Source organism: Lolium rigidum, chromosome 4 (genome assembly GCF_022539505.1).
Source record: "Lolium rigidum isolate FL_2022 chromosome 4, APGP_CSIRO_Lrig_0.1, whole genome shotgun sequence".
NCBI classification, from domain to species: domain Eukaryota; kingdom Viridiplantae; phylum Streptophyta; class Magnoliopsida; order Poales; family Poaceae; genus Lolium; species Lolium rigidum.
Window position 1 is genome coordinate 73,730,500 of NC_061511.1, and position 13,790 is coordinate 73,744,289.

At 41.2% G+C, this 13,790-nt stretch overlaps 1 protein-coding gene across 1 annotated transcript; it reads left to right on the forward strand.

Annotated features, from left to right (window-relative positions):
• Window positions 1-9,215: 9,215 nt before the first annotated feature.
• Window positions 9,216-12,173, forward strand: LOC124708253 (Golgi apparatus membrane protein-like protein ECHIDNA). Its single transcript, XM_047239936.1, has 6 exons — window positions 9,216-9,400; window positions 9,763-9,819; window positions 9,905-10,108; window positions 10,182-10,241; window positions 10,967-11,093; window positions 11,802-12,173. Exons 1-6 carry the CDS (start codon window positions 9,386-9,388, stop codon window positions 11,897-11,899), a joined length of 561 nt encoding a protein of 186 aa, XP_047095892.1. The 5' UTR covers window positions 9,216-9,385; the 3' UTR covers window positions 11,900-12,173.
• The last annotated feature ends 1,617 nt before the right edge of the window (window positions 12,174-13,790 follow it).

A 13,790-nucleotide genomic window follows, 5' to 3' on the forward strand; every position in this document is an offset into this window, starting at 1 on the left:
CAAAGGATTAGATGTATAGTGTGGAAGATGATTGTTTGCAGTAAACAGTAGAACGAGTATTGCAGTAGATTGTATTCGATGTAAAAGAATGGACCGGGGTCCATAGTTCACTAGTGGTGTCTCTCCCATAAGAAATAGCATATTGGGTAAACAAATTACAGTTGGGCAATTGACAAATAAAGAGAGCATAACAATGCACATACATGTTATGATGAGTAGTGTGAGATTTAATTGGGCATTACGACAAAGTACATAGACCGCTATCCGACATGCATCTATGCCTAAAAAGTCCACCTTCGAGGTTATCATCCGAACCCCCTCCAGTATTAAGTTGCAAACAACGAGACAATTGCATTAAGTATGGTGCGTAATGTAATCAACAAATACATCCTTAGATATAGAATTGATGTTCTATCCCTAGTGGCAACGACACATCCACAACCTTAGAGGTTCTTGTCACTCCCAGATTTAATGGAGGCATGAACCCACTATCGAGCATAAATACTCCCTCTTGGAGTTACAAGCAATGAATTGGCCAGAGCCTCTACTAGCAACGGAGAGCATGCAAGATCATAAACAACACATAGATAATAGATTGATAATAAACATAGCATAGTATTCCTTATTCATCGGATCCTAACAAACGCACATGTAGCATTACAGATAGATGATCTTGATCATGTTAGACAGCTCACAAGATCCGACAATGATAGCACAATGAGGAGAAGACAACCATCTAGCTACTGCTATGGACCCATAGTCCAGGGGTGAACTACTCACACATCAATCCGGAGGCGACCATGGCGGTGTAGAGTCCTCCGGGAGATGATTCCCCTCTCCGGCAGGGTGCCGGAGGCGATCTCCTGAATCCCCCGAGATGGGATTGGTGGCGGCGGCGTCTCTGGAAGGTTTTCCGTATCGTGACTCTCGGTACTGGGGCTATCTTCGACGAAGGCTTAAGTAGGCGGAAGGGCGGAGTCGGGGGGCTCACGGGGGCCCCACACCACAGGGCCGCGCGGCCAGCACCTGGGCCGCGCCGCCCTAGTGTGGCGGCGCCCCGTGGCCCCACTTCGTCTCTCCCTAGGTCTTCTGGAAGCTTCGTGGAAAAATAGGCCCCTGGGCGTTGATTTCGTCCAATTCCGAGAATATTTCCTTACTAGGATTTACGAAACCAAAAACAGCGAAAAACAAGAATCGGCTCTTCGGCATCTCATTAATAGGTTAGTGCCGGAAAATGCATAATAATGACATATAATGTGTATAAAACATGTGAGTATCATCATAAAAGTAGCGTGGAACATAAGAAATTATAGATACGTTTGAGACGTATCAAGCATCCCCAAGCTTAGTTCCTACTCGTCCCGAGTAGGTAAACGATAACAAAGATAATTTCTTAAGTGACATGCTATCATAATCTTGATCAATACTATTGTAAGCACATGTAATGAATGCAGCGATTCGAAACAATGGTAAATGTAATGAGTAAACAACTGAATCATATGGCAAAGACTTTTCATGAATAGTACTTTCAAGACAAGCATCAATAAGTCTTGCATAAGAGTTAACTCATAAAGCAATAGATTCATAGTAAAAGCATTGAAGCAACACAAAGGAAGATTAAGTTTCAGCGGTTGCTTTCAACTTGTAACATGTATATCTCATGGATATTGTCAACATAAAGTAATATAATAAGTGCAATATGCAAGTATGTAGGAATCAATGCATAGTTAACACAAGTGTTTGCTTCTTGAAATAGAAGGAAATGGGTAAACTGACTCAACAATAAAAGTAGAAGAAATGCCCTTCGCAGAGGGAAGCATGGATTGCTATATTTGTGCTAGAGCTTTTATTTTGAAAACAAGAAACAATTTTGTCAACGGTAGTAATAAAGCATATGTATCATGTAAATTATATCCTACAAGTTGCAAGCCTCATGCATAGTACACCAATAGTGCCCGCACCTTGTCCTAATTAGCTCGGATTACTGGATTATCATCGCAATACATATGTTTTAACCAAGTGTCACAATGGGGTACCTCTATGCCGCTCTGTACAAAGGTCTAAGGAGAAAGTTCGCATTGGATTTCTCGCTTTTGATTATTCTCAACTTAGACATCCATACCGGGACAACATAGACAACAGATAATGGACTCCTCTTTAATGCATAAGCATTTAGCAACAAATAATGTTCTCATAAGAGATTGAGGTTTGTTGTCCAAACTGAAACTTCCACCATGAATCATGGCTTTAGTTAGCGGCCTAATGTTCTTCTCTAACAATATGCATACTCAAACCATTCAACTCATGGTAAATCGCCCTTACTTCAGACAAGACGAACATGCATAGCAACTCACATGATATTCAACAAAGAAATAGTTGATGGCGTCCCCAGGAACATGGTTATCGCTCAACAAGCAACTTATAAGAGATAAGATGCATAAGTACATATTCAATACCACAATAGTTTTTAAGCTATTTGTCCCATGAGCTATATATTGCAAAGATAAAGAATGGAAATTTTAAAGGTAGCACTCAAGCAATTTACTTTGGAATGGCAGAGAAATACCATGTAGTAGGTAGGTATGGTGGACACAAGTGGCATGGTGTTTGGCTCAAGGATTTTGGATGCATGAGAAGTATTCCCTCTCGATACAAGGTTTAGGCTAGCAAGGTTGTTTAAAGCAAACACAAGTATGAACCGGTACAGCAAAACTCACATAAAAGACATATTGTAAGCATTATAAGACTCTATACCGTCTTCCTTGTTGTTCGACCTTCACTAGAAAATATCTAGACCTTAGAGAGACAAATTATGCAAACCAAATTTTAGCATGCTCTATGTATTTCTTCATTAATAGGTGCAAAGTATATGATGCAAGAGCTTAAACATGAGCACAACAATTGCCAAGTATCACATTATTTAAGATATTATACCAATTACCACATGTAGCATTTCCCGTCTCCAACCATATAACAATTTAACGAAGCAGTTCAACCTTCGCCATGAATATTATGAGTAAAGCCTAAGGACATATGTGTCCATATGCAACAGCGGAGCGTGTCTCTCTCCCACACAATGAATGCTAGGATCCAACTTTATTCAAACAAAACAAAACAAAAACAAACAGACGCTCCAAGTAAAGCACATAAGATGTGATGGAATAAAAATATAGTTTCACTAGAGGAACCTGATAATGTTGTCGATGAAGAAGGGGATGCCTTGGGCATCCCCAAGCTTAGACGCTTGAGTCTTCTTGAAATATGCAGGGGTGAACCACCGGGCATCCCCAAGCTTAGAGCTTTCACTCTTCTTGATCATATTGTATCATCCTCCTCTCTTGATCCTTGAAAACTTCCTCCACACCAAACTCGAAACAAACTCATTAGAGGGTTAGTGCATAACCAAAAATTTCACATGTTCAGAGGTGACACAATCATTCTTAACACTTCTGGACATTGCACAAAGCTACTAAAAGTTAATGGAACAAAGAAATCCATCTAACATAGCAAAACAGGCAATGCGAAATAAAAGGCAGAATCTGTCAAAACAGAACAGTCCGTAAAGACGTATTTTTCTGGGGCACCAGACTTGCTCAAATGATAAAACTCAAAACTAATGAAAGTTGCGTACATATCTGTGGATCACACACGTAAATTGGCATAATTTTCTGAGGTACCTACAGAGACTACTGTACAAATTCGTGACAGCAAGAAATCTGTTTCTGCGCAGTAATCCAAATCTAGTATCAACTTTATCATTAAAGACCTTACTTGGCACAACAATGCAATAAAAGTAAGATAAGGAGAGGTTGCTACAGTAGTAACAACTTCCAAGACTCAAATATAAAATAAAAGTACTGTAGTAAAATAATGGGTTGTCTCCCATAAGCGCTTTTCTTTAACGCCTTTCAGCTAGGCGCAGAAAGTGGGTATCAAGTATTATCAAGAGACGAAGCATTGGCGTTCTTACCAGCGGCTCCGCGCCTACCCTTCCTACTCTTTGGTTTAGGGAATATATGATGGCATCCAGGTATGGAGGAACTTAGAGTGCCTTTTCCACATCAATGATTACTCCGAAGAGCTTTAGCAGGGATCTTCCAAGTGTGATTTGTCCTGTACCTACACATTCAATAACAAGATAATCAGTGGATACCGTTTTTCCAAGAAGGTTTGTGAATACTCCTTCAGCTATTCCCTTGAGAATTATAACAGTGTTATCAGTGAGAGTTATTCCTTCTCCTCCTTCGGTAAGTCCCCAGAGTGTCAAAGATTTATAAATACTTTCAGGCATAAGGCAAAATTCAGTCATAATATCACAACGAGCATCAAAATTTTTACCATCAATAGTAACTTTAATAGTGTGGTCCCACATTGATGGTTCAGAGTTTATTGGAACATAATCAAAGTGCTCATGAATCCGACCATACCCTTCTTTCAAGCAAGACACATGTGTCTCAAGAGTATTCAATCTATTATAAACACTTACAAGGGATGGATCATAATTATTAGTGGAGCTAGATGATGCAACCAATTTTTTTATGGCATTAAAAGCTTGATCCCCATCACAGTGAAGGAAATCTCCTCCCACTACAGCATCTAAGGCATATCTATAGCGAAGAATAAGCCCAAAATAAAAATTACTAAGAAGCAAACTTAGTGTCATTTTAGGTTCAGTTTTACTATAAGAATCAAAAATTCTAGACCAAGCTTCTTTAAAACTCTCTTCACCTCCTTGTTTAAAAGTGAAAATCGATTCCTCAGGTGATAGAGTAACAACTACAGGACTAGTCATGATAATAAAAATAAGGTAAATGCAAGTAACTAATTTTTTTGTGTTTTTAATATGGCAAACAAGATAGTAAATAAAGTAAAACTAGCAACTAATTTTTTTGTGTTTTGTTTTAGTACAGCAAACAAAGTAATAAATAAAAGTAAGGCAAGACAAAAACAAAGTAAAGAGATTGGAGGTGGAGACTCCCCTTGCAGCGTGTCTTGATCTTCCCGGCAACGGCGCCAGAAATTTACTTGATGCGCGTAGTTGACGTATGTCTTTCCGTTCAACACGCGACCGTTGGGAACCCCAAGAGGAAGGTGTGATGCGTACAGCAGTAAGTTTCCCTCAGTAAGAAACCAAGGTTTATCGAACCAGTAGGAGCCAAGAAGCACGTTGAAGGTTGATGGCGGCGGAGTGTAGTGCGGCGCAACACCAAGGATTCCGGCGCCAACGTGGAACCTGCACAACACAACCAAATTACTTTGCCCCAACGTGACAGTGAGGTTGTCAATCTCACCGGCTTGCTGTAACAAAGGATTAGATGTATAGTGTGGAAGATGATTGTTTGCAGAAAACAGTAGAACGAGTATTGCAGTAGATTGTATTCGATGTAAAAGAATGGACCGGGGTCCACAGTTCACTAGTGGTGTCTCTCCCATAAGAAATAGCATATTGGGTAAACAAATTACAGTTGGGCAATTGACAAATAAAGAGAGCATAACAATGCACATACATGTTATGATGAGTAGTGTGAGATTTAATTGGGCATTACGACAAAGTACATAGACCGCTATCCAGACATGCATCTATGCCTAAAAAGTCCACCTTCAGGTTATCATCCGAACCCCCTCCAGTATTAAGTTGCAAACAACATACAATTGCATTAAGTATGGTGCGTAATGTAATCAACAAATACATCCTTAGATATAGAATTGATGTTTTATCCCTAGTGGCAACAGCACATCCACAACCTTAGAGGTTGTTGTCACTCCCCCAGATTTAATGGAGGCATGAACCCACTATCGAGCATAAATACTCCCTCTTGGAGTTACAAGCAATGACTTGGCCAGAGCCTCTACTAGCAACGGAGAGCATGCAAGATCATAAACAACACATAGATAATAGATTGATAATCAACATAGCATAGTATTCCTTATTCATCGGATCCCAACAAACGCACATGTAGCATTACAGATAGATAATCTTGATCATGTTAGGCAGCTCACAAGATCCGACAATGATAGCACAATGAGGAGAAGACAACCATCTAGCTACTGCTATGGACCCATAGTCCAGGGGTGAACTACTCACACATCAATCCGGAGGCGACCATGGCGGTGTAGAGTCCTCCGGGAGATGATTCCCCTCTCCGGCAGGGTGCCGGAGGCGATCTCCTGAATCCCCCGAGATGGGATTGGCGGCGGCGGCGTCTCTGGAAGGATTTCCGTATCGTGGCTCTCGGTACTGGGGCTATCTTCGACGAAGGCTTAAGTAGGCAGAAGGGCGGAGTCGGGGCTCACGGGGCCCCACACCACGTGGCCGCGCGGCCAGCACCTGGGCCGCGCCGCCCTAGTGTGGCGGCGCCCCGTGGCCCCACTTCGTCTCTCCCTAGGTCTTCTGGAAGCTTCGTGAAAAAATAGGCCCCTGGGCGTTGATTTCGTCCAATTCCGAGAATATTTCCTTACTAGGATTTCTGAAACCAAAAACAGCAGAAAACAGCAACTGGCTCTTCGGCATCTCATTAATAGGTTAGTGCCGGAAAATGCATAATAATGACATATAATGTGTATAAAACATGTGAGTATCATCATAAAAGTAGCGTGGAACATAAGAAATTATAGATACGTTTGAGACGTATCACACCCCTCATGATTAGTGCTAGTGCTAAAACACTAAAACTTGACTACTCTAGATGGGAACATGTGATTTTGAAGTGAGTTTTGAAACCTTGGAATATTGAACCATTCCATTGGATGATTTTTGAAAGGTGTTTATGAACAAGAGAAGATGGTGATTTTTGATATAAAACTAATATTGGTTTGGATGCGATACCTTTCCAATTTTGGGAGTACCCCCACAATACCTGATTATGGGTAGGGCTTAGCTGGAAATTTATACACCTTAGTATGGGTTCCCTCTGAACACACATCATAGGGGTTATGCCGAGGCTGCCTCCGTTGCTGAGAAAAGATGTGAATTGAGGTGAATTGTAAGGCCAAGCCCTGTGCAGTTCCCAGGTTGACAGTTGGTCTTCACTGGGAGGCCAAGCTCATGGGGAGAGGTGCTCATGCTAGGGTTTGTAAGTGAAAGGTTATGGTTGATGATCCGCGTACTGTGTTACGATGATTCGGGGTTATCCCGACGGATGAAATCAAATGTTGTGGCACAAGTGTGCAACCTCTGCAGAGTGTAAATCTATTCGAATAGCCGTGTCCACGGTTACGGACGGTTGGAAAGGCCGTACTGTTTCCGGTGTCAGATTTTTTTGAAAATACTTGGTGAACTGAATGTTGAATTGTTGACTTGTTTGAATCACAACCAAGTTTGTGGGAATGACACTAATGTTCCCCCTTGAGTTAGTTAACACATGAATAAGTCTTTGCTCAAATACTTGTGAACTAAAATTGGCTTTATGCAAATTAAACTAGAGCTTAGCACCCCTTACTAAAACTTGTAGCACTTACATTAGTGTTAGTTTGCAAGTACTTAAAGTACTTACGACTTTGTCCCTGGCTATTCAAATGGCCAGAGTATGAAGATGAACAGAACTACCAAGGAGATGACCAGCAGGACGCCTACGACAACTAGGAGCTTTCTGACGTCAAGCGTTGGCCTGTGGACTAGAGAGTCCCCTTATCTTTACGCTTCCGCTATGAACTTGTGTTTGTTCGTTGATCTATAGATCAACTATTTGTGTAATATGGATCATGTGATTCAAGTTGTAAGACATTATGATTTGTAATAAATGATGACTGTGATACTTAACTATTATGTCTCGCAACAACAATATTCCTGGGATTGCGATGAATGACATAATAGGCATCTGGACTTAAAAATCCGGGTGTTGACACTCACTCAGCTCCCCTATGTTTTTTAGACGCATATGTTGTTTGCTGAAGATGTCGTCGATCGGAAGATTAGGCTGGACCAGCGGGTGGGAAGCGATTAGAAAATCTAGTTGTAACTCTGGTGTAATTGAGAATAAAGTTGTAAAATATTGAATAGATGAGCTTTTCGAGATGCACTGTGCTGGTTTTTGCCTGCATTTTTAGCCTTGCATGAGTATAAGCCTCTCGGTTTATAGGCGCGCGGCGGCTGTCTCGTCCAGGCCCGGTCTCGGGGCGTGACACATACTACATAAAAATAAATCATAATTTGAATCGGATGAAGCATTTCTAATCATGTAGCAAGTCAGTCTTCAACATCAATTAAGCATATATACCTGGTTAAACCATAACTTTTGAGACTATACACATGTGTACACCTGCCATTAGTTTGTTGACAAAGACTAGCATGCATCATTGGGAGGGAACATTTTAAATGTGAGGGGGAAAGACGCAGCGGGCACATTATTTCTGAGATCACTTGTAGAGTTGTAGTGATGTTCTAGATTTAGGCCTGTCCTTAATTACATCTAAGTTTGACCAAAGGTGTAAGAAATTATATTAGAATCCACAACGTCAAATCTATGTAATACCAAAATCTATTGTACACCTAGAGTGTGACTAATTCTCAGTCAAGCGATGTTATTTAGGATTTTATACTATATAAACCACTTGCAACTTAAAAACATAGTTATAACCTTGTAACTCAAAGATTTAAGTTGCGACCCACATGCAACTGAAAAAGAAAATTTAGTTACAACCCCACTTGTAATTCACAAGACGCGTGAATTACGATGCAAATACAACAGTAATGAGCTTTAACTTAATTCACCATTAATTGAGAATTAGCAAACCAGTATAATTATAGTGTAATAAAACAAAATTGGTGTTCAGGTGCTGCATGAAAGCAACTTGATATTGCGTTCCACATCCAACAAAAAGTAACATTGCACTACACCTCAATCCAACTCAATCCAGTTGGAAGAAGAAGCTTATATATCTCAATTCATCGGGTCTAAGTCCCCCTCCGAACGGCTTGAATGAGGGTTATTTTTCTTCCTTTTGATACTTTCACTCCAACTCCCTTCTCCTCAGCTTCTCAATTCAAAATAGAAAATATGCCCTTTTTTTATAGACCCTTGCAAAGCTGAGTGTGCCCCTTATAATTTGTGTTATGGATACATTTTATGCTTATTTGGTCAAATTGAAAAGCAATTTGATTTTAATACAAACTAGAACATTCAAGTATAAGCCATGATGGTTAGATTTTTTTGTTCTTCTCATAGTAAATAGTCGAAGAAACCCGCGGTAAACTTGACTCTTACGTCACACTTAACCAATCTCCAGTTCCCGATCTCTCTCTTCCCCAGAGCAGAGTCAGTGCGCGACCGCGCCAAGGAAACAACGAAAACCCAAAGCTCTCCAAAGCTGGGGTATCCTTAGCACCCAAGGGAAGACGCGAGAGAGCGAGGTCCTAGCCGGCGGAGGGGAGCGACGCCAAGGATCCATGGATCGGCCCCAGGTGATTGCCTCCTCCCCCATTTTCCCCACTTCCATCGTCTTGTTCGTCGTCTCATGCCTCGAGTAGGAAGGGAGAACTTGCCCCAGATCTACCGGTTTCTTGGATTTGGGGTTCATCAGTCCCGCGTCGGATCTACTCAGGAGGTTTCTTGTGGAACAATTTCTGAACCTCGATTGGTGACAGGCGAGATAAATTGACCGCGTGAGATCTGGGCTCGGTGGATCAAGATTTGGTTTCTTCTACTAGTTGAATTAGATCCTGTAGATCACCGCTGTCGAACCCATAGAGCTTAATCTTCTGCTCAGTTAGGATCTGATCGATACAATGTGTCTGAACGAATGATGACATGAATGCTGTCGCAGGTGGTCAGCGAGAATTACGCCAATCCTATAACGTGCCTCTTCCATGTGCTCTTCAAGGTATCAGTTCCTTCTCCCATCCCATGGAACTCACCTGTGCACCGTGCCTGCATTGGATGCTTATTTTTGCGTGTATCTGCAAAAGGCGGCGGCATTGGCGTTCTACATCCTGTTCTCCCTCTTCGTGAAGAGCTTCGTCATCATCTTCGTCATCACCGTGCTCCTCGCGGCGCTCGACTTCTGGGTGGTTAAGAATGTGAGCGGCAGGATACTCGTCGGGCTGCGGTGGTGGAATGAGATTGACGATGAGGGCAATAGCGTCTGGAAGTTTGAGTGCCTTGATGGGGAGGTTTGTTTGTGCTTGTTTAGTCTTTCTGCTACTGTTTCGGTGGTAAAATGGTGACCAAAGTGTTTCCTTGCAGTCTCTTGCCCGGATGAACAAAAAGGACTCGTGGCTGTTCTGGTGGACTATTTACTTGACCGTAAGTGATGCACTATCTTTCAGTGAGTGTTTAATAGAGTAGATGCATGAGTTAGATGAATAGTCCTCTATTGAGAACTATCATAATTTGATGTTGAAGATAGTGTTCGGAATTTATATCAACATGAACTAAGCAGTTGATCTTACTCCTAGGCTTAAGATAAAAGGTCATCACAGTTTACTAACATGTTTCTAGTACATTTCTTATTCGATTTAATTTGAAAGAGGAGAAACAAGGTCCATATAGATGTTATTTGTTATCTTCATTTTCTGCTTCTATGTTATTTGTTCGTTTTCAGTCTTCTCTTGGGCTGACTGTGTGTCATTGCACTCTTACTGCATAAATAAATAAACTGTGGTCCTAATGGGATTCTACCTTATGATACTAAATCAACAATCTGTGTACCACCAGCACGCAAATGTAAACCTCGTGTATACCTTTTTATTTGGCCGATCTGTCAGTTCAGCTATTTTCCCCAACGGCATTGATGTACTGTGATCAGCACTAAGTTACAGCCGTTGTCATAGTATTGCTCTGGAAGGATTGTCATGTAAGATGTAAATACCCGAGTTTATGTGTCAATACTCCAAAGCAATCCATGGAAGTTTTTGTTTTATCCCTTCAATACATCTAGTCTTACCAATCAATGTAACAGTAATTCATATTAGAGTCTCGTAGCTCTCTTTAAAATACAGAGAATATATTACAGCTGCTCCATCTTTCAGGCTGCTGCATGGATCATTCTTGGAGTATTTTCACTCATTAGACTTGAGGCTGATTACCTTCTAGTCGTTGGAGTTTGTATGACTCTAAGCATTGCAAACATTGTGGGGTTCACCAAATGCAACAAAGGTATGGTTGTGTACTTAGTGTATTGTTCGGATTGTGACCGAAGAGTAACCTTGTGAACTGTTTGGCATGCCAATGCTCTTATGCCGAGTCTAGTTCATTTATCTAGTCAATTCATGGGCAAGCAAAACATGAACCAAAATTTTGGGTAGCCAAGTTCGGTAGGGCAATCTTGGGCACAAACCATACACACCTTTACTCAGCATGTCTTGGCTGGGGGAATTTTTGTACTGCATTGTGCATTGTCCTCCCATCTTCTCATTAACTGCTTATTGTTCTGATAAGCAAATCATCATTATATATTTTAATCTGGAAGTAAAGCATCTTAGATGAAAAAAAAATATAATTTCAGTTTTATATGGGCTCAGTACATTTGCTAGCCTCTCTTTCTTGCTTTTCATCATCGAGTTAGTCAGTTCACCTTCTTGGATTTTACTGTCAGAAAGTTTCTTGGCAATATGTACATCAACATAACATCATGAAATACTATTTTCTTGACCATTGAATCTTCATTTATACCTATGTCCTACCACTTTCCTTTTCCTTATTTACTTTAAGAGCTCTGATTTGGTGTTTTATGTCATATAGATAGCTGTTATGTGTTTGTATTTCTGCGTGCAATGTTGAAGCTTGTTATTATGATTTTATTACAGACATGTCTTGTGCCTGTCAAACCTGACACATTCGGTTGCTGACATTTTTATTTTACAGATGCCAAGAAGAACATCCGGGCTTTTGTTGAAAACTCTGCTCAAAATGCCATCACATCCCGCATCACATCATCCCTACAATCAGCATTTGGTATCTGAAGTTCTGATTCCGCAGGGGCCCAAATGTTACATACAACAGTGTACAATCTGTCAGAAAAATATCAGCTTGTGATATCCTGTTTTCATATGATTTTTTGACTTATACACCATATAGGTCAATTTTGATTGGAGTGACACAATGACCGAAACAACGTACCGATTAGCCCTAGATGAACTGCACACTTGTCTCATGCCCTAAAGAGCATACTTTCTGCATTTCTTGTACTCTAGCTTGGACGTTGTGGAATGCAAAAGTGTCTGTTGTTGATACTAATACGTAGTTAATGGCATGAAATTTTGTTGTCCTTAATTATATCCGCATGGCTCAATCCATAATATGTATTTTTTTCAGGGATATCTAGAATAGTAATGGTGTACACGACTGAATAGGAAATATAACGAAGTGGCAACAAACATCACATCTCACGTATGAAAAGGGAAAAGGACACCGTTAATTATATCCGCATGGCTCAATCCATAATATGTATTTTTTTCAGGGATATCTAGAATAGTAATGGTGTACACGACTGAATAGGAAATATAACGAAGTGGCAACAAACATCACATCTCACGTATGAAAAAGGAAAAGGACACCCTGATTGAATAATGGATTGGAGATTTGATGGGTCGCTCTAATTCACATGATTCTTTAAAGGGAAACGTTCCTATTCGCCAACCGCTCCGTTGATTGGATTGGTCTGGCTCCGTGTGAAAACACTGCTCTTGTTTTTTGCTTGCGACGCAGTTCCTCTGCTGCAGCAGCTCGCTCCCCATCTCTTCCCTTTTCCCCCACCGTCTCTTCCTGTCCTTTACCCCCTTTTGTCTCCTATAGATCTCAGGTTCCACTTATCTATATTGATGTATCCTCAAAAAAAAAAAAAAAAACTACTCCCCCACATTTATTTTCTCCTTAGAATCTCATGAGTGTCGCTATGCTTGCTCATGGAGCCATGGCATATCAAAAATGAAGTGTCACATCGTCGTTTGATGTGCTATTGAGATCAGAAAGGTGTCGGGACTGAAGGAGCTAACTAACGGAGGAAGAAGATGAACAGGGAGAACGAGTTTTTTCAGGCGCACGGACGCCGGCGCACAGACGCCTTCTATTCTATCTCGAGCTCCAACTCGATGCCCAAAGCGATTACAGAGGGGTTGGGTTTTATAGGCGGAGCACCCACTCCTGCCTGCGCCCACGCACGCACACACGCGACTCACGCACCCCACTCCGCCATGATCCACACGACCCGGCTCACGCCCATGTCGCGCTCGAACGCGATCAACGCGGCCAGCCCTTCGTGCCCAGGACATGGTCGTCTCCCCGCTCTTCTCGCCAACAGCTAACAGCTAACACAACGCACGCACACGATACACGCACTAGCCACGCACTGACATGGCTTAGTGCCAACAGGGAATGCTAGGGCTCAAATTTTTTGGTGGTGAATAAAACTATGTTGGTATTTTTTTTATTGTTGTGTAGCTCTTTTGACATGCTACGGGCTTATATATTGTCTACTACGAATGATTTGTGTTAATATTGCACATGTGTAAGTGTTGGATGCCTCACTTTACTTTACATTGTGTTTGTTGGTATTCTATGTTGCGTATGTTGTGGATCTATGTTCGCTTTCAACGTCTATTGTAAACAAATTGTGATTTTCTACATAAGAATTTTATTTTTGTTGCATATGAGTGTTTGAGATGTTGGTATGTTTTGCATTGTTTTTGTCTTCGCCCTCGAAATGCTGCATACGCTCACCAAAATTTGGTACTCCCTCCGATTCCTTTTAATTGACTCAGATTTATTGGAGGGAGTACCATATGAATTTTGGTTGCAATGATGGAACATTCCCAAATCATGACTTGAGTGTAGAATTTTTTGAGTCAGGGACCC

What these genes read in the sequence shown, in the direction of transcription:
- LOC124708253 (XM_047239936.1), top strand. An exon ending in TTGAGTGCCTTGATGGGGAG is followed by an intron (nt 10,109 to 10,181) that starts GTTTGTTTGTGC and finishes GTTTCCTTGCAG; the next exon opens with TCTCTTGCCCGGATGAACAA. An exon ending in GGTGGACTATTTACTTGACC is followed by an intron (nt 10,242 to 10,966) that starts GTAAGTGATGCA and finishes TCCATCTTTCAG; the next exon opens with GCTGCTGCATGGATCATTCT.